The following is a 20,717-nucleotide window of genomic DNA, read 5'->3' as shown; positions in this document are numbered from 1 at the left end:
CAATTTTTTAATGAAAATAAGATATCTGAAGTTTAATAAGGAATAAATGTTGGTGGAAGGCATTTCTATATTAATTATGCTCATAGACTTTAAATATTAATTCTCAAAAGAGTAATATTAAGGATAAAAAGAGAAACTTTAATGGCTTCAAACAACCATTTTATTATATCTCATGGTTTTGTGGGTCAGGAATTTGGGCAGAGGCTCAGCTGGTCGATTCTTTTGTTCTGTATGGTGTCAAGTGAGGTCACAGAGTGACATTCAAAGGGTGACTGGTCTGGTGAATCCAAGACTTTTTCTCTCAAATGTCTGGTGTTTCGATGGATGTCAGGAAGGCTGGGTTCAGCAGGGTGCCTCTCCCTATGTAGTCTCAGGGTCTCTCCATGTGGTGTCTTCAGCAAAGTAGCCAAACTTTTTAACATAACAATTCAGGGCTTAAGAGAGTATTTCAAAGGATGAAGTAACCCTATAATAAAGCCAAGGTCCAGAAACCTGCACAACAGTACTTCTACTCTATTCTACCGGGCAAAGCAGTCACAGAGCCAAGGGAGGGGACACAGATTCCACCTCTTGATGGAAAAAGCGTCAAAGAATTTGCAGCTATCTTTGCCACAATCTTATATTACCATTTCACAAATGAAGAAATTATAGCCCAGAGCAGTTAAACATCTTGTTCAATATGACACATGTAGGAAAGTGATAGGATAGGGATGGTGATAAGTGTGTTTCCCACATTTGCTATACTAGCAGGATTCATTTTTAGAACAAATGTGCTAAAGTTTCAGGTTGGAGTGATGGTAGAATATATCACATCAACACATTTTTTAAATGGTACAAAATCTCTTATGCCAAGTCAGTTGCACGTATGGAACAAAAGAGATTAATTACTACATTCATAGAATGTTTTATAACACAGGAATACAAATACTTATATTTTTACATTATGAATTTTCAGATGATGAGTAAGGTGTGAATGTTGTCTAAAGGCCTTCTTACATTCCTTACATTCATAGGGTTTCTCACCAGAATGAATTCTCAGATGTTGAATAAGGGAAGAATTAAGTCTAAAGGCCTTCCTACATTCCTTACACTCAAAGGGTTTTTCACCAGTATGAATGCTCTGATGTAGAGTAAGTTTTTGGCGCAACCTGAAGGCTTTTCCACATTCCTTACATTTATAAGGTTTCTCACCAACATGGATACTCTGATGTTGTGTAAGTTGTGAAAGTAGTCTAAAGGCCTTCCCACATTCTTTACAGTCATAGGGTTTAACACCAATATGAATACTCTGATGTGAAATAAGTTGTGAGTAACGACTAAAGGCCTTCCAGCATTCCTTACATTCATAAGGTTTTTCACCAGTATGAATTCTATGATGGAGAATAAGATGATAACCACGACTAAAAGTCTTTCCACATTCCTTACATTCATAGGGTTTCTCACCAGTATGAATTCTCTGATGAAGTGTTAGCTGTTGTCGCACTCTGAAGGCCTTCCCACATTCCTTACATTCATAGGGTTTCTCCCCAGTATGAAGTTTGTGATGTACTCTAAGACCAGAGCCACACAAAAAGGCCTTCCCACATTCTTTACATTCATAGAGTTTGTCAGCTATATTAAGCTTCTGATGTCGAGTAAGGTGTGCATACTGTCTAAAGGCTTTTCCACATTCTTTACACACATAAGGTTTCTCACCAGTATGAATCCTTTGATGGAGAGTAAGTTGTCCTCGGACTCTAAAGGCCTTCCCACATTCTTTACATTCATAGGGCTTCTCACCAATATGAATTTTTTGATGTACTCTAAGGTCTGGGCCACATATGAAAGCTTCTCCACAGTCCTTACATTCGTAGAGCTTTTCACCAGAATGAAGTCTCTGATGTCGCGTAAGGTGTGCAGTCTGTCGAAAGGCCATACCACACTCCTTACATTCATAGGGTTTTTCACCAGTATGAATTCTGTGATGAAAAGTAAGCTGTTGGCGCACTCTAAAAGCCTTCCCACATTCCTTACATTCGTAGGGCTTATTGACAAAATGAATTCTCTGATGTGGAGTAATAGATGTGCGTTTCTGGTAAGAGGATACTTTTTCAGATGGGATTTTCACTTGACCGAAATATCCTTCTTGAGGTTCCTCTTTTCCTTCCGATTTTCTTTTGGACTCCCAATCATTTTGAAAAATGAGACCCTTAAGGCCATGTCTTTTAATTCTTTCCATTAGTTTCCATTGTGATAAATTTATTTCATAAATGTCATTTTCTGAAGATAATTTCTTGGTCTCATAATTGGTCTTCAAATCTAAAATTAAACAAGAAAGCAAACACATGCTGTTTTCTTTTTCAAAAATAAGTAAAATTTGTACTGTAGAAATAAAAGAAAACAAAAGCAACACAAACTCTAAAATATTACACAATTTGGAAAAAGCAAAAAGGAGCACCAGGATAAATGAGCATTCATATAAAATAGTGAGATTTGTGATTAAGTATCATTTCAAATTATTGGTTGTCAAATTGAGGTGTGGATTGAATCACCAGGTAGCTTGTTACAAATATTGAAGTTTAGATGTCACTCAAACCACCTGGATCAGATACTACAGACCTGGGAGAATATTTACTGCACCACACAATAATTCTGATGGAGATGAAAGGTCAAAAATCCATACTTACATTTTTTTCATATCTCTTTACTCACAGAATAAAACTAAACTCACTGTTGTTAACAAGGCCTCTGCTTGCCTATATTAAATAATCTCAAACCACTGTCCCCTTTACTGCTACCTGAAGAGGGCTTCTTTTGGGTCATAAAACATGCATACAACACATCCTAACTTACTTCTCTCTCAGGACTTTCCACAGTCTGCTCTATCTCCCACAAATCTTCTGATTGGGCTTTTGCACAGCAGGATCCTTCTCATCCTGAGGTCTTAGATTAAAACTCACTTCCTTTAAGGCTGACCTTACTGACCATATCTAAATCTATATTGCTATTCACTGTTCCCTGTCGTTATAACATCTCTCAATTTTTAAATTTTACATTTCTTAACTCCTTCAGTTGTTATTCTCTTATTCTTACCTATAAACCTCAAGGACAGAAACAATCCCTACTTTACTCTCAATTAAACAATAAATGCTAAGCGTATTTTAGGTTTTACTCAATTAATTTCCATATTGTTCTGAATATATTTCTCTGCCTCTGATTTTGTATACCCTACTACAGTGACTAAAAATTTTATTTATTCATCCAAGCTAGCTCAGCTAAATAAATGAATAGAAAAGGTGGTTATAAGTGGGGTTCGGTGGCTCAGCCTGTAATCCCGCACCTTTGGGAGGCTGAGGTGAGTGGATTGCCTGAGCCGGTGGGTTCGAGACCCGCCCGGGCAACTTGGTGAGACCTCATCTCTACAATAAATCAAAAAATTAGCCGGGCGTGGTAGCGCTCGCCTGTAGTTCCAGCTACTCGGAAGGCTGAGGCGGAAGGATCGCCGGAGCCCAGCAAGTCGAGGCTGCGGTGGCCGGGAGAAGCCACTGCACTCCAGTCTGGGCGACAGTGAGACTCCAACTCAAAAAAAAAAAAAAAAAAAAGAAAGAAAAAGAAAAGGTGGTTACATATTCCCACGCATCCTTCCACCGCTTATGCCATTATCAATGCAGTGTTCTCTGCACTGCCCATTTTTTGTTCACGTAGCTGTGGGTTGTATATTTTTTATTTGTCTCTATACCACAGCAAAAGTATTGAGGAGTTCTACCTACTCAACCTCCCCTTAAAATTATTCTATTACACATCCATTTTGTAAATGTTCAACTGGTTTAGTTCTTTCCTCCTCTTGTTCATGTATTCTCCCTTCCATTTTCTCATAGGCAGGGCCATGCCTGTATTTTCTGGAAACATGTATCAGTGATTTTTCAGACATGTCTATACTTTACTGAAGTTCTTACAAAACTCTTGGTAAAAAAGACATAACATGCTCATGAGTCAGTAATGTAGACAAAAGGTCTTGCAGTGATTTAAATGCGAAGGACTTGCTAACAAAGGTCATGTTGAATGTAGACCAGAGGATTGTAAACCGGTAAGAGGAAAAGTCAGAGGAAAATCTAAGTGCTGAAGGAGTTGTGCATTAGAGAGAAAAAGGATGATTTTTTTCAATTATTACAATATGGTCTGCATTACAAAAGCTGAAATCTAGTTTTCTACTAAAACTAGAAATTAATAACAAAATAAAAGGAACCAAAAAGAAATCTGCTTGAAAATTCGAAAGTCTATATTAAATAATTCTTAGGTCAATAGGGAAATAAGATCTAAAATAGTATTTTTGGTTTTTTTTTAAGAAAACAATTGTAAGAAAAAACCTACATATAAGTATCAATAAAATATTAGAAAAAAATTTAAAAGCTAAAACATAGCAATACAAATGAATGACAAAATTCATTAATAATCCCACTCAAAAAGAGAAAAAAAACAAAGATAAAGCTGAAGCAAAGCAGAAGAAAAAAATTGATATAAAAGCAGAATTATTTAGAATACAGAAAAAAAAGAACTAGTGCATAAAGCATGAACAGATCTTTTTAAATCAGCAAAATATAAACCATGGTTATTATAATGAAAACAGCAAGAAAGTATAGATATAGAAATGAAAAATGGCAAAGTGAAATGAACCACGAATATAGAGAATAGATGATTTTGCCAATAAATTTTAAAACATAGCTAAAATGGATAATTTTCTCGAAAAATATAATTTACCACAACTAACCACAGAAGAGATAACAATGTTTAAACAGATCAATCTTCACAGAGTAAACAGAGGATGTGGTCAGACTTACCATTCACTTGCCCCAGGAATAAAAGCTTTTAAAAAGGTTACTAAAGTTTTAGCCGGGCTCAGTGGCTCAGCCTGTAATCCTGCGCCTTTGGGAGGCTGAGGTGAGTGGATTGCCTGAGCCCGCGAGTTTGAGACCCGCCTTGGCAGGCGAGACCTCATCTCTACAATAAAATCAAAAACATTAGCCGGGCGTGGTAGCGCGCGCCTGTAATTCCGGCTACTCAGAAGGCTGAGGCGGAAGGATCGCCAGAGCCCAGCAGGTCCAGGCTGCGGTGGCGGGGAGCGGCCACTGCACTCCAGTCTGGGTAACAACAACAAAAAAAGATTACTAAAGTTTTAAAGATAGGTCGTCCAAATTCTATTTTGACTGAGAAGAAAAAGGACTTCCAAACTGTTTTTACAGAGTGAAATTATTGCACTAACTTTGGTTAGATCACTCATAAAAAGAAAACTACACATCAATTTTCTGATTACTGATGTAAAAATTATAAATATCTAATAAAAAATGGTATATTGAAAGATCCAGGGTTGTTTATTACAAGACTGTTTAAGAGGTTCAAAATTAACTATGTATTATTAGAGTTATAGTCAACACAATTAAGCGTCAGGAAAAAAAATCAGAGGTAGAAGAAACAGAAAAAGAGGAAAGCCCTTATTTCCAGATGATATGCTTGCATAATTGGAAAACTCAAGAGATTTAAATATAAATGGGTCTGGCACAGTGGCTCACAACTGTAATACTGGTATTTTGGGAGGCTGAGGCAGGAAAATTGCTTGAGCCCAAGAGTTTGAGACCAGTTTGAGACCAGCCTGGGTAACAGCAAAACCTCATCCCTACAACAAATTTAAAAAATTAGCCAGGTATGGTGGTCACACCTTTAGTACCAGTTACTCCAGATGCTGAGGTGGAAGGAGTGCTTGAGCCTAGGACGTCCAGTGTGGGAGACAGAGTAAGACCTCCACTCAAAATACATATACATATATATAGAAACAGAATTTAGTAAGGTAGCAGGATATAAAATCAAAATACAAAAACCAATAGCTTTTATATATACATTTAACAATAAAATGTAATGGAAAAAAGATCCCATTCACAACAGTAACAAAAAGAATGAACTTAAAATATATACATAATATTTACAAGAAAAACTTTGAAACACCCATGCAACATTTAACATTAGATATGCTAAAGAAATTACACACCAAATCACAAGAGAGAGATTTCTCTACATAAGGCAAGAGTGGTCTACCAAGGGTGTTCATGCTGAGTTAAGCAAGAAGCATAGATAGAAACAGTGGCAAAACACAGGGTACTACTATGTTCAAAGTGGCCAGGTATGTTGAATTCTCAGACTATCTGCCTTAGACCAGACAGCAACTACTATAGTTTGCCTCCAGATAAGGAAACAGACAAGGGGAAGGGTATGAAAGACAGGCCAGTGGCTGTTTATGTGCTAGGGATACATCCACAGGCCTAGCAGACAAAGTACTCCCACCTCACAAGAAGCAACTTGTTCCAAACAAGTTTAGGCCAGTTTCACCATTTTTCTGAAAGTATCTCATTTAATTAAATATTATTTAAACTCATGAATAACTATGAGAAAACAACCGATTCTATGATAACCAAATTGAATACTTTGAAAAGCTGGCCACATTTCTAGAAATCTCAACTGTACAAAATTAAGAGAAACCTGGGCACCGTGGCTTGAGCCTGTAATCCCAGCACGTTGGGAGGCAGACGCCAGAGGACTGCCTAAGCCCAGGAGTTTGAGACCATCCTGGGCAACTTGGCGAGGCCTTCTCTCTACAATTAACCAAAAAATTAGTCAGGTGTGGCGGCACGTGCCTATGGTTCCAATTACTTGAAAGGCTGATGAGGTAGAAGGATTGCCTGAACCCAGCAGGTCGAGGCTGTGGTAGCCATGAGTGTACCACTGCATTCCAGCCTGGCTGACACAGTGAGACACTGCTACCAAAAAAAAAAAAAATTAAGAAAAAAAGAGGAGACAACAAAGGAGACAGAGAAGGAGCAGCTACTGAGATAAAATAAAAACAAAAGGAAACATTCTGTGATAGAGGGAGCAGAGAATGAGAACTGAGAATTGACTCCAGGTTCTAGCAAGATGGAGTTCTGGTGACCATGTCAAGAATACTTTCAGTGGAATCAGGATGTAAATCTGATTAGAGTGACTTAATGGGTGATTTTCAAAGATATAAATAGCAGAGTGTCCCATGAATTGGCCTTATCTGCTTTCTTCTATCTGCATGCCTTCCCTAGTTGATCACATTCAGACCCACAGACTTAAATTCCAGTCATAATGTAAAGACAGTCAAATGTATATAAGGCTGTCATCTCTCCTGAACTCTAGGTATACATATTCAACATCTCAAATAAGATGAATGATAAACATCACAAACTTAAAATATTCCAAACAGAAACTTTTTTTTTTTTTTTTTGAGTTGGAGTCTCACTCTGTCACCCAGACTAGAGTGCAGTGGCCACTCCCAGCCACCGCAGCCTCGACCTGCTGGGCTCCGGAGATCCTTCCACCTCAGCCTTCCAAGGAGCTGGAACTACAGGCGCGCACTACCACACCCGGCTAATTTTTTTTATTTTATTGTAGAGATGAGGTCTCACCAAGTTGCCCAGGCGGGTCTCGAACCCGAAGGCTCAGGCAGTCCACTCACCTCAGTCTCCCAAAGTGCTGGGATTACAGGCTGAGCCACCGAGTCCAGCTCCACACAGAAACTTTTAACATCGACCTTCCAACTTGCTGTTCCTGTCTTCTCCCCCTTTTTAGCAAATTGTGCTTCCATTCATGAAGTTATTCAAGTCACTCTTATCTCTTCCTCCTATATCATTCTTTCCCACTTACTCCATTTATTTATTTATTTATTTATTTTTTATTTATTGTAGAGACGAGGTCTCACCAAGTTGCCAGGCTGGTCTCGAACCCTCGGGCTCAGACAGTTCACTTGCCTTGGCCTTCTAAAGTGCTGGAATTACAGGTGAGCTATCGAGCCCGGCCTGCTTGTGTTTTAAAATGATCCCTCTGGTTGATTATAAAAGCAGAAAGGACCAGCATGGAGGCAATTTCAGTTGTTCAGTCTATATGTAATGGTGGTTTGGATAAGAATGGCAATGACAGGAAGTAGTAAAAAACTTAAGACTCATGGTATGTATGGAGGTACCGCTAAAAAAAAATGCTGATGGGATTATAAATGGAGTAAGTGGGGCTGGGCTCCGTGGCTCAGCCTGTAATCCCAGCACTTTGGGAGGCCGAGGTGAGTGGATTGCCTGAGCCCACGGGTTCGAGACCCGCCTGAAAAATAAAATAAAAAATAAAAATAAAACACAAGCAGACCACAACTTCCAGTTTCTCTTAGTGATTGCATTATCTGGTCCTTGGTTAACTCTGATCTTGTCTTATTACTGTCCCTTCCCCTGCTCTGGCTATCATGGCCTTCTATTTTTTTTTTTTTTTTTTTTTTTTTGAGTTAGGGTCTTACTCTGTTGCCCAGGCTAGAAAACAGTGGAACAATCATAGCTTACCACAGCCTCAACATTCTGGGATCAGGCGATCCTTCTGCCTTACCCTCCTGAGTAGCTGGGACTACAGACATGTGTCACCAGGCTCGGATAATTTTTTAAATTTTTTTTGTAGAGACAAGGTCTCACTATGTTGCGTAGGCTGGTCTCAAACACCTAGGCTCAAGAGATCCTCCCACCTTGGCCTCTTAAAGTGCTGAGACTACATAACTGAGCCACCACATCCGGCCATCACGGCCTTCTTGTAATTCCTCAAACAAGGCTAACTCCCCACTCAGACCTTTTATGTTTGCTCAGGATGCTCTTCTCCCAGAGAATCACATAACTTGAGCCCGTATTCCATGTCTCTCCTCAAATATCACCTCCTCAAAAAAATAATCTGTCCACTTTTCTGTATGCATGTCATACTTTAGTAAAACTTAAAGGAAGAATATAAAAGAAGAAAATAATGAATGGTCTTGTTTAAGACGTCTAACTTTGAGCCAACTGGTGTTATTTTGACTAAATGCTTCCTGACTAAACTGGTATTACTTTATTTACTTGGAAACTTGCATTTCATTTTCTTTGAGTGTTAGTAATTGTAAATGTCATTTAATTACCTGAATGTGAATAAGAAAATAGTTTAAGATTTCGGGGGAAAAGAATGCTTTTCTTTCCATTGGTAGAAAGTAAGTCAGAAGATATACAATATAAACAGTATGGGCATTGACTAAAATAGCCCTGTGGTTAAAAATAAGAATTATTACCCTAAAATGAGTCTCTTCAGTCAGACCTCAATATACAGAGGACAAAATACAAAATTATGAAATATGTCTCTATATAATGAATTTTTAAGGACCTTTTTAAAACAAGAGTTGCAAAAGGAGACGCACAGAGCTAGAAGCTAAACCAAGGGATCATTCTGCCTAAAGTCTATTACATCCATATTTCTTAATGTGAAGATAGATAGATGCATAGATGGAAAAGGCAAATAAGAATGATATTCTGTGATCCAGGATCTATCTTCTAGAGTAATTCATATGAAACTTTAGTTGTTGATAAATCATATATTATTATATCAAGCATACCATTTTTCTGAAGTCTTAGTTCCCATTAAAAAATTTATTTAAAAAGTTGGGAAGAAAAAAGTCTTCCTTAATTATAACCAAAATAGTCTTCCCATCTCACAGCATTCTCTATCCCCTTACTCTGCTTACTTTTCTTCATAGCACTCTCATTACCTAATATTATCTTTTCTATTTATTTAGTTACTATATTTCTCTTATTACAGGGTAAATTCCAGGGGACAGGGACTTTATTAGTTATTTACCACTATATCACCAGTGCCTGTTATAATGCCCAGCTTAGAGGTTATCTATCTGTAAACGCAAGAGAAGAAAGCAACTAAATAATAATATAGAATAGTTATCAATAGTGAACAAAGAGAGTTCCTTCTCACCTCCTAGCCCCTTCAAAGGGAAAAAATATTGGAAAGAACAAACAAACAAAAAGAATGGTAATGGGATAACAAGTAGCTCTTTTAGTATCCCCGGCTAAGTCCTTAATTTATTTCCTAGGTCTAACTAAGACCTTTGCTTCTTGAGCCATGAACCTTTAAATAGGGCTTTCTAAACACTATCAGAAGGGGGTACTTCTTCCTCAACTAGTTGGGGTTTCCTGATGATGACTTCCCCCTGCCTGATTGGCCCTGACTTACCTGGATATCGTCTTCTTCCTTTCCTCACAACTTTCCAGGGCTCTTCTCCTTGTTCCAATAAGGAAATCACATCTGGTTTAGAAATAAAGTATCCTGCTTAGAAGAAAAGAAATGTAAGGTGATAAAGAAAAAATAAATTTACGATTACTTTGATTCAGTCTTAGTTAAATTCATACAAACTGAAGGTCAAAATAGTAATTAATAAAGTCTTTAAAACAAAAAGGGAACAAATGGTTTAAAAATATTCATATTAAGGTTTATATAATAAACAGAGATTAGAGAGGGAGTGAAAAGATCTTTTTAAAATGTATATTCATACAAGTGTTCCTTCTTCGGAGGCAATAGCGATTGAGATTACAGACTGCCTGACTCCAATCCTGCCTGAGCCACATCCTAGCTGTGTGACCTTGGGCAAGTTACTTCTACACTATCTTTTCCTCATCTATAAAATTACTATAATAATAGTACCTATCTTATACAACTATTGTGAAGATTATATTAATATATATCTATATCTAAATTGCCTAGAGTACACACCAAGTACATCAGCTATTAGTTGTTGCTATTTTGCTGAGAGGAAAACAAGAAGCTTCTCAGAACATTTTCTGTTATTTCTTGGATATTCATACAATGTTAAATGCAAAGTTCTTAAGTTGTTTAAACAGCTTTATTGAGATTTAATTTACATACCATAATATAATAATTTTTAGTAAATTTACAGGGTTGTGCAAACATAACCACAATCCAAATTTAGAGCAATTCCATCACCCAGAAAATATCCCTTCTGTTCACTGGCAGTCATTCCTATTCCCACCTACCGACAACCACTGATCTGCTTTTTGTCTCCACAGATTTGCCTTTTCTGTACATTGCATATAAATAGAATCATACAATAATCAACAATCTTTTGCATCTGGCTTCTATCATTTAGTATATTGTTTCAGATATTCCAATATGCTGCAGCAAGTATCAGTAGTTTGTTCCTTCTTATTGCTGAAATAATCTTCCATTATATGGCTATACTGGATTTTATTTACCCATTTATGATAAAAAAAAATTTATGAAAAATTGTTTTCAATTTTTAGACACGAATAATGCTGCCAGGAATCCATATACATTTTGTATAGACATATGTTTTCATTTCTCTTGGTTAGATAACTTAAGAGGGGAAGTACAATGTCATATCTACAACATCTTCCATCCCCACTGGCAATGTGTAAGGGTACCAGTTTTCCATACATTCATCAATAATTGTCTTTTAAAAAATGTTTAATTGAGAAATAATCATTGTATATGTTTACAGAGTACAATGTAATGTTTTAATATATGTTAACATTGGGGAATGATCAAATCAAGATAATTAACATATCTATACCTCAAATATTTACCATTTCTCTGTTGTAGGAACATTTGAAATCCTCTCTTGAAGCTATTCTGAAATCTACAATACATTATTTTATTTTTTTTTGAGTTGGAGTCTCACTCGGTCACCCAGACTGGAGTGCAGTGGCCACTCCCGGCCACCGCAGCCTCCACCTGCTGGGCTCCGGCGATCCTTCCGCCTCAGCCTTCCAAGTAGCCGGAATTACAGGCATGCGCTACCACGCCCGGCTGATTTTTTGATTTATTGTAGAGATGAGGTCTCGCTGCCCAGGCGGGTCTCGAACCCGCGGGCTCAGGCAATCCACTCACCTCAGCCTCCCAAAGGCGCGGGATTACAGGCCGAACCACCGTACAATACATTATTATTAACTATTTTCATTCTGCCGTACAATAAAACACTAGAACAAAATTCTTGAATTTTAAATTTTCAATCATAAAAGTAGGTAAAACCGAATATATTTCTTTATTAACAAAAGGAACGAGTTTTTCTTAAATTGTAACTAAATCCTGTTGATCCATTTTACCAATATATAAATTGTATGTGTTCTTTTGACAGTGAGAGAAAAATCAAGGAACAGGGTCTAGCTATTTCCCTTATGGGCATACCAACAAATAACAAAACATCTAAAGCAATTCTGAGTTAAAACACAAAGTGAAATCTGTTTTCTTTGACACTGGTAAGACTATAAATCACCCAGAGGGTCACTTAAGAATGGGGAAGATGAATATGCTTAATGGAGCACATTCACTTCCAACGAAATAAAGCTCAAGCCTTTCCCTTGAGAACAGGTAGCAAAAATTTAGGTAGTTTCTCGGAAGATATTATTGAAATTTCAAGAGGGAAAATCTGATGTTACAGGAACAGTCTGAATTCCTACAGACAGATAATCTTACCCAGTGAGACCAAGTTGCTGTAGTTTTCCAGCATTACATCTCTATACAAGTCCCTCTGTTCCAAGTTCAGATATTCCCACTCTTCACGAGAGAAGTCTATGGATACGTCATTGAACATCACTGATCTCTGTAATGGCAAATCATATATTATAACTGAAATGAAAGAAAATTTAGGCTGGGCGTGGTGGCTCATGCCTGTAACCTCAGCAATTTGGAGGCCAAGGCAGGAGAGTTGCTTGAGTCCAGGAGTTTGGGGCCAGCCTGGGCAACACAGTAAGAGTTTGTCTTTACAAAAATAATACAAAATTTGTTTTAATTAGCCAAATGTGGCTGGTGGCACACACCTGTAGTCCCAGCTACTCAGGAGGTTGATATGGAAAAATCACCTGAGCCCAGGAGATCATGGCTATAGTGAGCTGTGATCCTGCCACTGTACTCCAGCCTTGGCAACACAGCAAGACTCAGACTCAAAAAAGAAAAAAAAAAATTTTAAGATGGAAGGAGAAAAGATGGGAGATGTATTGCAGGAAATGGGCCATATAGCAGATACACAGGTTTGGGCTGGAAGCCTGCAACATACTGAGTTAGGAAATGAGTATACCTGAAACAGAGTGCCTATGTGTTCCTGAAGGATCCTGTTGTTATAGACACTACCTCTTATATACTCTGGCATATCTTTATAATCCAAGCAAGTCTGAGAAAGGAAAACAATAGTCAGTTTTCCAATTAAATGAAATAACTTCACAAACTATGTCTCCCTCATAAATTCTCAAGAAATGTGAGTTCTTCCATCTTTTTCTTCTTAAAGAATAGATTTTTTTTTTAAAGCCTCCCTACAATATCTCTATTTAGAAAAGAATCTGAATACAATTAAGGAACATTTCACAAGTTTATCATAGAAACAGATACTATTATAAGCATTTTTCTTTATTATGACAGATTCTTTAATACACTTAAAAAATTGGTTGCCCAATAGTTTATATAATGGCTATACAAGGCTTAGTTAAATTCTTCTATATTTATATATTTTGATTATACAAACATCATAACGTCCTCCTCAATTCTGAGAGTCTTATATGATTACTTATGTATCTGGATTCCCTGCTATCACTTGCTATTCCTCACTGTATGCATTTCTTGTTCCTGAGCTGAAAGATACTGATGCAGCATGAGCCAGAATCACAAAGATGTCATTCTAGACCAGCACATCCTGTTCAACTATAAATGAAACCTTGTCCCTAGTGTGTAACTCTTAGGGATTCCAAGAGAAGATCCCTGATCTCTCTGTATGCAAGACTAGTCACATCCCTACTCAGCCCTAAAAGACTTACAAGGCATGAGATCTCTCCATATACTGAGAATGAAACCAACTAACAGCAACTCTTATCTTATATAGTTGCAAAACTTAAATCTGGAAAAGTTCAGTTATTCTGTGAGTGGTTAATGTCTTAATATTGACCAATCCTTGTGAGTTGACAAGAGAAGATAGGTCCCCTTAACCACTCACAGAATAACTGAACTTTTCCAGATTTGAGTTTTCCACTGCAGCTTTTTTTTTTAAAGCAGGATTTATTAAGAGGACAGAAAAGCTCCCACAGTGGGAGGGGACCCAAGGGGGCTGTCCTACACTGCAGCTTTTAACAGAAGACTGAGCACATAAAAAAGATACTGAATGATTTGTTCAACGAATGTTTGTTCAACAAATAAATGAACAATGATGAGAAAAAATATGTTCATAGCACAGGCACTGTGGTTCATCTCCCACTGGATTTGGAAGAACTGGAAAAAGGTTATTGGATGGGGTGCTCATAGGGAAGAAGTTGGAGAATAAAGAAATGTTCATAGGACTTTGACATAATACTTTTTCCAGAAGGAGGAGGAAAAAAAGAGAGAGAGAGAAAAAAACCAGTAACTTACATGGGCCATGGTTTAGAAATTCAAGAACCAGTCAGTCTTTGTTGGAGTTTATTTGTCAGAAGAAGCAGAGTCCACAGAGGCCAGAGCTAGGGGGAGGAAAACAAGGTCATGAGATCAGTTAGGCCCCAGAACTCCCCAAATGACCTGAGTACTATGATCTTTCCCCTCCTCTAATCTCTCCACCACACACACATACAAAGATTGAGGGAGTCTGGACAACTCTAATCTCTTGATAATTCCAGAGCTGATAAGGGATCACATCACCTAAACCAAAATCTCCTTCAAAGTCTTGCAGGCCTACTTGGATTCACCAGACATAAAGAGAGAAATTCTTAAGGACCAAGCCTGGCAGTCATTACCACAGCAAAACTGCTGCACTGGCTGCCCTGGGCTGCCTGCAGCCAAGAAATCAACTTCCAAAATCCTCTGGGCTCATCACACACGATTTGCAATCAGAACCATCCACGTTGTTTTCCTGTATAACTTCATTTACCATTCTCTTTCTCACAAGCTAGGCTGAAGAGGCATGGTGGATTCATGCTCTTGACAGTTTGACAAATAAGAAATATCTACGTATCAAGAACTTCAGCCTGAGCAACACAGTGAGACCCCCAGCTCTACAAAAATAAAAATAAAAGTAAAAAACTTGGCATTTGGTGGCAAATGTCCTACCTAATCAGGCTGAGATGGGAAGAGGATTGCTTGAACTCAAGGTTGCAGTGAGTTCAAGGTCGCAGTGAGCTATGATTGTGCCAGTGCACTCCAGCCTAGGCAACAGAGCAAAACCCTCTCTCTCTTAAAAAAAAAAAAAGGAAACTTTCATGTGACAAGGTGCTTTATGTATATCAATTATATCTATACATCCCTTGGATTGCTATTTAGCATAATAATTATTCTATTCGAGTAATGCATCAGAAATTCACACTAAGAGAAATAAAATCACTTGTAGAAATTCAGTTTATAAGTAGCATAGCAATTTGGAATCCTTATTTTTCTTAACCAAAAAGACAGCTTTCATTTACTCTAGCTCTAGCCTCTAAAACCCAGAATTTCTTATTCCAATGAGAAAAACCTGACATGCATGACTCACTAAATAAAAATAATACATCATCAACTCAACTAAAAAATTATCTCAGAGTAGTGACATTCACATTAGCAAGTATGCAATGAACACTCTGACCAGTGTATTGCAGATTTATGTAAATTTTTAAATATGCATAAGCAGCATTTAAACCAGGCAAACTCTATGACTCAGAATTTTTACTCTTGTGATAAAGAATTGTACATGTGATCAAAGCTGTATGTAGCAATGCATTGACAGACACTGTTCATAATGAAGAAAGTTGGAAAGAACCTAAATGTCCTTCAACAGAAAACATTAAATAAATCATAAAGTATCCACAGAGTAAAAAACTGTTGATCTTTAATCGGAAAGATGGAAATATGTTTTCTACAGTTTGCTGAGTGAAGAAGGCAGCAACAAAACTGTGAGTAGTGTAATCCTGTTATGGCACAGCAAAAACGTGTGTGTGTATGTGTGTATGTGTGTGTGCGTGTGTGTGTATTAATCCCTAAGTGCTACATTTAGAATATTTACGCAAAATATTCAAGATACATAATCTTTAAAAAAAAGAAATAGACATTATGAATATATTTGCAAAGTATACACTTAAAACAGCAAAAAGAGGCATCAAAAGACTTGGGACCTTGATTTCTCTTCTTTTTGCTTACATTTACTTCATCATTTTATATGGCCATATATACTTAAAAAATATATATATATTTAACTTTTTGAAAAGAAAATAAATCTTTCCTTAAATAGGTGAAACGGCCAAGTGCAGTGGCTCACGCCTGTAATCCCAGCACTTTGGGAGGCCGATGAGGAAGGACTGCTTGAGCCCAGAAGTTCAAGACCAGCCTATGCCAAATAGAGAGATCTTGTCTCTACAAAAAAAAGTTTTTTTTACTTAGTTGGTTGTGGTGGCACATTCCTGTGTCCCTGCTACTTGGGATACTGAGGCGGAAGGATCACCTGAGCCCAAGAGGACAAGGTTGTGGTGAACTGTGATTGTGCTCACTGCACTCCAGCCTGGGTGACAGAGTGAAACCTGACTCAATCAGTCAATAAACAGGCAAAAGAAACACTTTTTAAAGTCATTCCTTAAACTTGGATACGCTAAAAATAGCTGCTATGCTTGTATTTGTTTTTGTTTATATTAGTTCCCAAAATCTGAACTGACTCCATGATTTCCATGTTTGTTCATGCATGCTGGAATTCTGCCTATAAAAGAATGGCTGACCATCCTCAACCAATGCCTTCTTTCACTGCTGCTGCTGCTGCTGTTTCTCATGACTTCTTGACCAATGTAATTATCTTGCTTTTAATCCAGTCATTTTTAGCCCTGATGCCCTCCAAAGAGCTGCTGAGCCCTTTTGTCCTGTTTGTCTCACTTTGCATTAACATCATGAGAATAAAAACTGTTAGGTATAATGCTTGTTACGTAGAATCCATTATCCCACAGAAATCCCATGAGTTTGGTATCATTTGGTCATAACCTAACAGTGCTTGCTATAATCAGATGATGTCTCCTTCCCACAAAGTCTCTCAAGCCATATAACTTCTTCCATGACTTTTACCACATTTATCTTAGTCTTATTCCTGCATAGGTGTATCTACCTTGACAGGTAACAAACAACTTAGGGATAACAATCACAGCATTTGGCCACCGTATTCCTCCAAGTACTAACACAGGATATGGCATATTGTTAATACTTTATAATGTGTCTGATAATTCAACCTAGAAATTCCACTTCTAGGAATTTATTCTTAGAAAACATTTGTAAACATATACAAGGAAGTTCAAGGAATAATTAATGACAACCAAAAATCAAATACTTAACAATAGGCAACAACTTGAATAAATTATGTTCTACTATATGAGAGCATATTATGAAATTATTAATTATTATGATACTGGTCCATTTTAATTAATGAAGGAAGATATTAATGATAAATTACTAAATATGGCAGGCAGATTAAAATAATATGGTCAGTGCTGGAAGGTGGTCAAATATTAAAAACACAGGCTTTGTGTCAGGATTCAGGATATTAACTATGAGAATTTGGACAAGTTACTTTATTTTCAGTATTTGTTTCCTTATAGGTAAATTGGGGGATAATAACAGTATTTACTTTATAGAGCTGTTGTGAAAGAACGTTAATACATATAAAGCACTTAAAATGGCGTGTTATAAGCACTAAGTACAATGAAAAGCATTACATGCTCCTTATTTCATTTATGTTTAATAACTTTCCATTAACATTTTTACATTCATTAATAAATTATCTTTATTAATTTTCTTTAATAATTTTAATACTGGGATGTCCTTTCCTTTTTTTCTTAAAAGTATACTTGAGATTTACAGGATTGCTCTTACAATACTGATAAATTTTAGACTAGGCTTAAAAATGTAATGCTTCTTAATAACATTAGCAAAAAAAGATTCACAAAAATCAAGAAGCTCCCCTTGCTTTCATCCCTAGTAGCTCCAAAGGGATACCATTCTGCATCATAAAACCATCTTAAGAATTCTGATCTGATAAGGTATCACATTGAACACTGTAAAAAAGTTCAATCAAGTTTTTCTGTCCAATATGTCTAAATGTTTACCACAATCCCCACTTATTTTTCCTACTATTATAAATCTGTCCTTAGGAGTAACCTTAGGCCATGCAAAAAAACATGTATCTCTAATTCTGAAGAGATAGCATACTTGATAATTTGCCCTGGTAATTGTTTTAATGCATGTTCCTATAATCTTAGAAGATGTAAATGCTTGAAAGCTTTTTTTCAAGAAAGCTGCCCTTTACTCTGTACAGAAATAGTAATATAATAAAACTTCTGACTGCACTGGATTCCTTTTTCAAACAAAGTGTTGAAGAGTTTTCACTTCCTTAAATTACCAAGTTGTGTGATTGTTTTGGGAAAAAAACACATATACACAAGTACACAGAAAAAAATGAAAAAAAACCATCAAAATAGTAATATTAATTTATTCTGCATGGTGGGACTGGGAAATTTAATTTTTTATAAGTTCTTTGATCTCTTTTTTCTTTTTACAGTAAGTATTCATTAATTCTATCATTGGAAACAAAAAATCAATTATTTTCATACAAATAAAATAAAAACTAAACAACAGCTGTAAGGGAATACTATTTACTTGTTAAGAAAAATGAAGCCGGGCTCGGTGGCTCAGCCTGTAATCCCGTGCCTTTGGATGGCTGAGGTGAGCGGACTGCCTGAGCCCGCGGGTTCGAGACCCGCCTGGGCAACTTGGCGAGACCTCATCTCTACAATAAATCAAAAATTAGCCGGGTGTGGCAGCGTGCGCCTGTAGTTCCAGCTACTCGGAAGGCTGAGGCGAAAGGATCACCGGAGCCCAGCAGGTCCAGGCCGCGGTGGGCGGGAGCGGCCACTGCACTCCAGTCTGGGTGACAGAGTGAGACTCCAACTCCAAAAAAAAAAAGGAAAATGAGTCCATAAGTCTGTGACATGAGTGGGCTTACTAACAAAACCTATCAGTTCTTTTACTGTTTTTCATTAAAATGATGGGCTACCTTCACTATAAAGATTCTTTTATGAATGAACATAATTAAGTACAAGCAGCATTCCCAAATTCAGTAAAACTATAACAAAGTAGACAAAACAGCATCTGGTACGTAACATACTTTTTCTCCACTGAATAATTAAAGTTTCATATTAAAAATAATCCTTGCAAAATGTTTTACAAGTCCCTAACTTATAAAAAGGGAGTCATACACAATTGAAAATTTCCAGTCAACTTGTTCAAAATTTTATTACTTAACATCAATCACAGGCTTGTTTCCTTCTTATGATTAACATGATGATATTTACTAACAGCATAAAGCTGTATCACATGAATGGAGTATCATTTATTTAATCATTTCCTATTGTTAGACATGAATTTTGTATAGTGATCTCAAAGAACATTCCCAGTCTTTGATTCTAGGCCAGTAAATCTGAATTCTATTGGGACATGTTTGATAATCTCATTATAGACTTTCTCTCCCAGAAAAATGGCACATTAACAGATATCTCCAACAATTTTCCATATAATTTCAAAGGGTGTCAGATCCCCTGAAAGCCCCAAATTAATTCAAACGATCTCTTGTTAAGAATTCCTGTTATAGACTATTTAAGCACCTGGCTCATTTATTTTTTTTCTAGGAAATGTCCATCACAATTAGCATGGTATTTTCATTTTTTCCCATCTATAGAAGGCTAATGGAGAACTGCCCGAAATCACCACTTAACAATAAATAGCTAATGTTCATTAGGTACTTATGAAGAAGTATCAGGAACTATTCTAAGACCTTTACACGTAGTAATAAAAAGCGCAAGAATTAATGGAAAGCACCTGCCCAATAGATATTTGCATACACACACTAGGGAGGGTGCCTACCTAACAGTTCAATGAACAGGATATTTGCAGAGAAGAAGGCAAATGTTCCCATGCCCTAAAAAATAAAAGTGCATTTCACAGAACAAAGAGGAGATACTCGCTAGTCCCGACCTTGACTTTTAAAGTGGGCAACAACAATTCATTCCTCCTCCTCCTCAGAGACCTCTTCTTAGAGTCCGGCAGGACTGGGTGAGAAAGGAGTCTTCACGCACCAGGCCTTATCTGGGAGCCCACCCAAGCCGAGTCACATCGGGGCACACTGCCGCCTGCACACCTGTCCTCACCACCACCACTCACGCACCTCCCGAGGAACACAGGAGGGCGAGCACTGCTGACCCTTCCCACTCTCAAAGGCCAGGGTCCCGGGTGATCGGGGCTGGAATCGGCGTTCCCAGCAGCTTTCCGGAGGCTGCTCTGTGGTCCTGAAACCCGAAGCTGGGTTCATCGGAGCGGTGAGTGTGCCGGCGCGCGCCCAGGCATGGGTGGGATGGGAGGGAGTCCTCCCAGGCGCCAGCCTGGGGAGCTCGTTCAGTCCTAGCCGTCCGATCCCAAGTTCAGGTCTGAGCCTGGGAGTCTTTTTCTCCGGCGCTCAGAAACTGACCTGGGCCATTTGTCTGCGGCGGGGCCCGGTGTGATCAAAGAACAGAGACGCTGGCGTCGGAACCAGACACGCCAAGGCCACGACACCCTTCGCTCACCCAAGAAGCTGGGCACTCAATTCAGTCACACAAACGCCATCACGTACCGGACCCGGCCTCACAGCCGCTGCCCGTCACGCCCACAGACGCGCGAGTTACGCCACGGATCGCCCTCCTCGCCCACACTCGGGCCCGAGGCGCGGGGGCTCCCAGCCCCAGGCGCTGCCTCGGTGCCTTTCCCTCCCCCTCCTTACCCGCGAGGCTGCGGCGCTTTTCCTAACGGACGGCCGAGACCTACGCTCCGGGCGAGAACTGCGCCCTTGGGGCGCGGACCCGGCG

General features: G+C 38.2%; 2 protein-coding genes across 2 annotated transcripts in view; both read right to left on the bottom strand.

Moving 5' to 3' along the window:
• The window catches only part of LOC103272599 (zinc finger protein 829), a 310,263-nt gene that overhangs the window by 235,196 nt on the left and 54,350 nt on the right, over window positions 1-20,717 (bottom strand). The gene's annotated exons all lie outside the window — the stretch shown is intronic.
• ZFP82 (ZFP82 zinc finger protein) lies at window positions 143-14,337 on the bottom strand. The gene is made up of 4 exons (XM_008070075.2): window positions 14,257-14,337; window positions 12,340-12,466; window positions 10,063-10,155; window positions 143-2,298 (listed from the first exon to the last, which is right to left on the bottom strand). The coding sequence occupies exons 1-4, from the start codon at window positions 14,263-14,265 to the stop codon at window positions 929-931; spliced, it is 1,599 nt and encodes a 532-aa protein (XP_008068266.2). The 5' UTR covers window positions 14,266-14,337; the 3' UTR covers window positions 143-928.

The sequence above is a fragment of the Carlito syrichta genome, unplaced genomic scaffold, assembly GCF_000164805.1.
Source record: "Carlito syrichta isolate Samal-C Ts95f unplaced genomic scaffold, Tarsius_syrichta-2.0.1 Scaffold312887, whole genome shotgun sequence".
Taxonomy (NCBI): domain Eukaryota; kingdom Metazoa; phylum Chordata; class Mammalia; order Primates; family Tarsiidae; genus Carlito; species Carlito syrichta.
Note: the sequence above shows the minus strand (reverse complement) of the source record. Positions and strands in the feature narration are given on the sequence as shown.

Coding starts and splice junctions, on each gene's coding strand:
- ZFP82 (XM_008070075.2), bottom strand. Junction 10,156..12,339: donor CAGCAACTTGGTCTCACTGG/GTAAGATTATCT, acceptor TCTTCTAAGCAG/GATACTTTATTTCTAAACCA. Junction 2,299..10,062: donor AGGAAGAAGACGATATCCAG/GTAAGTCAGGGC, acceptor GTTTAATTTTAG/ATTTGAAGACCAATTATGAG.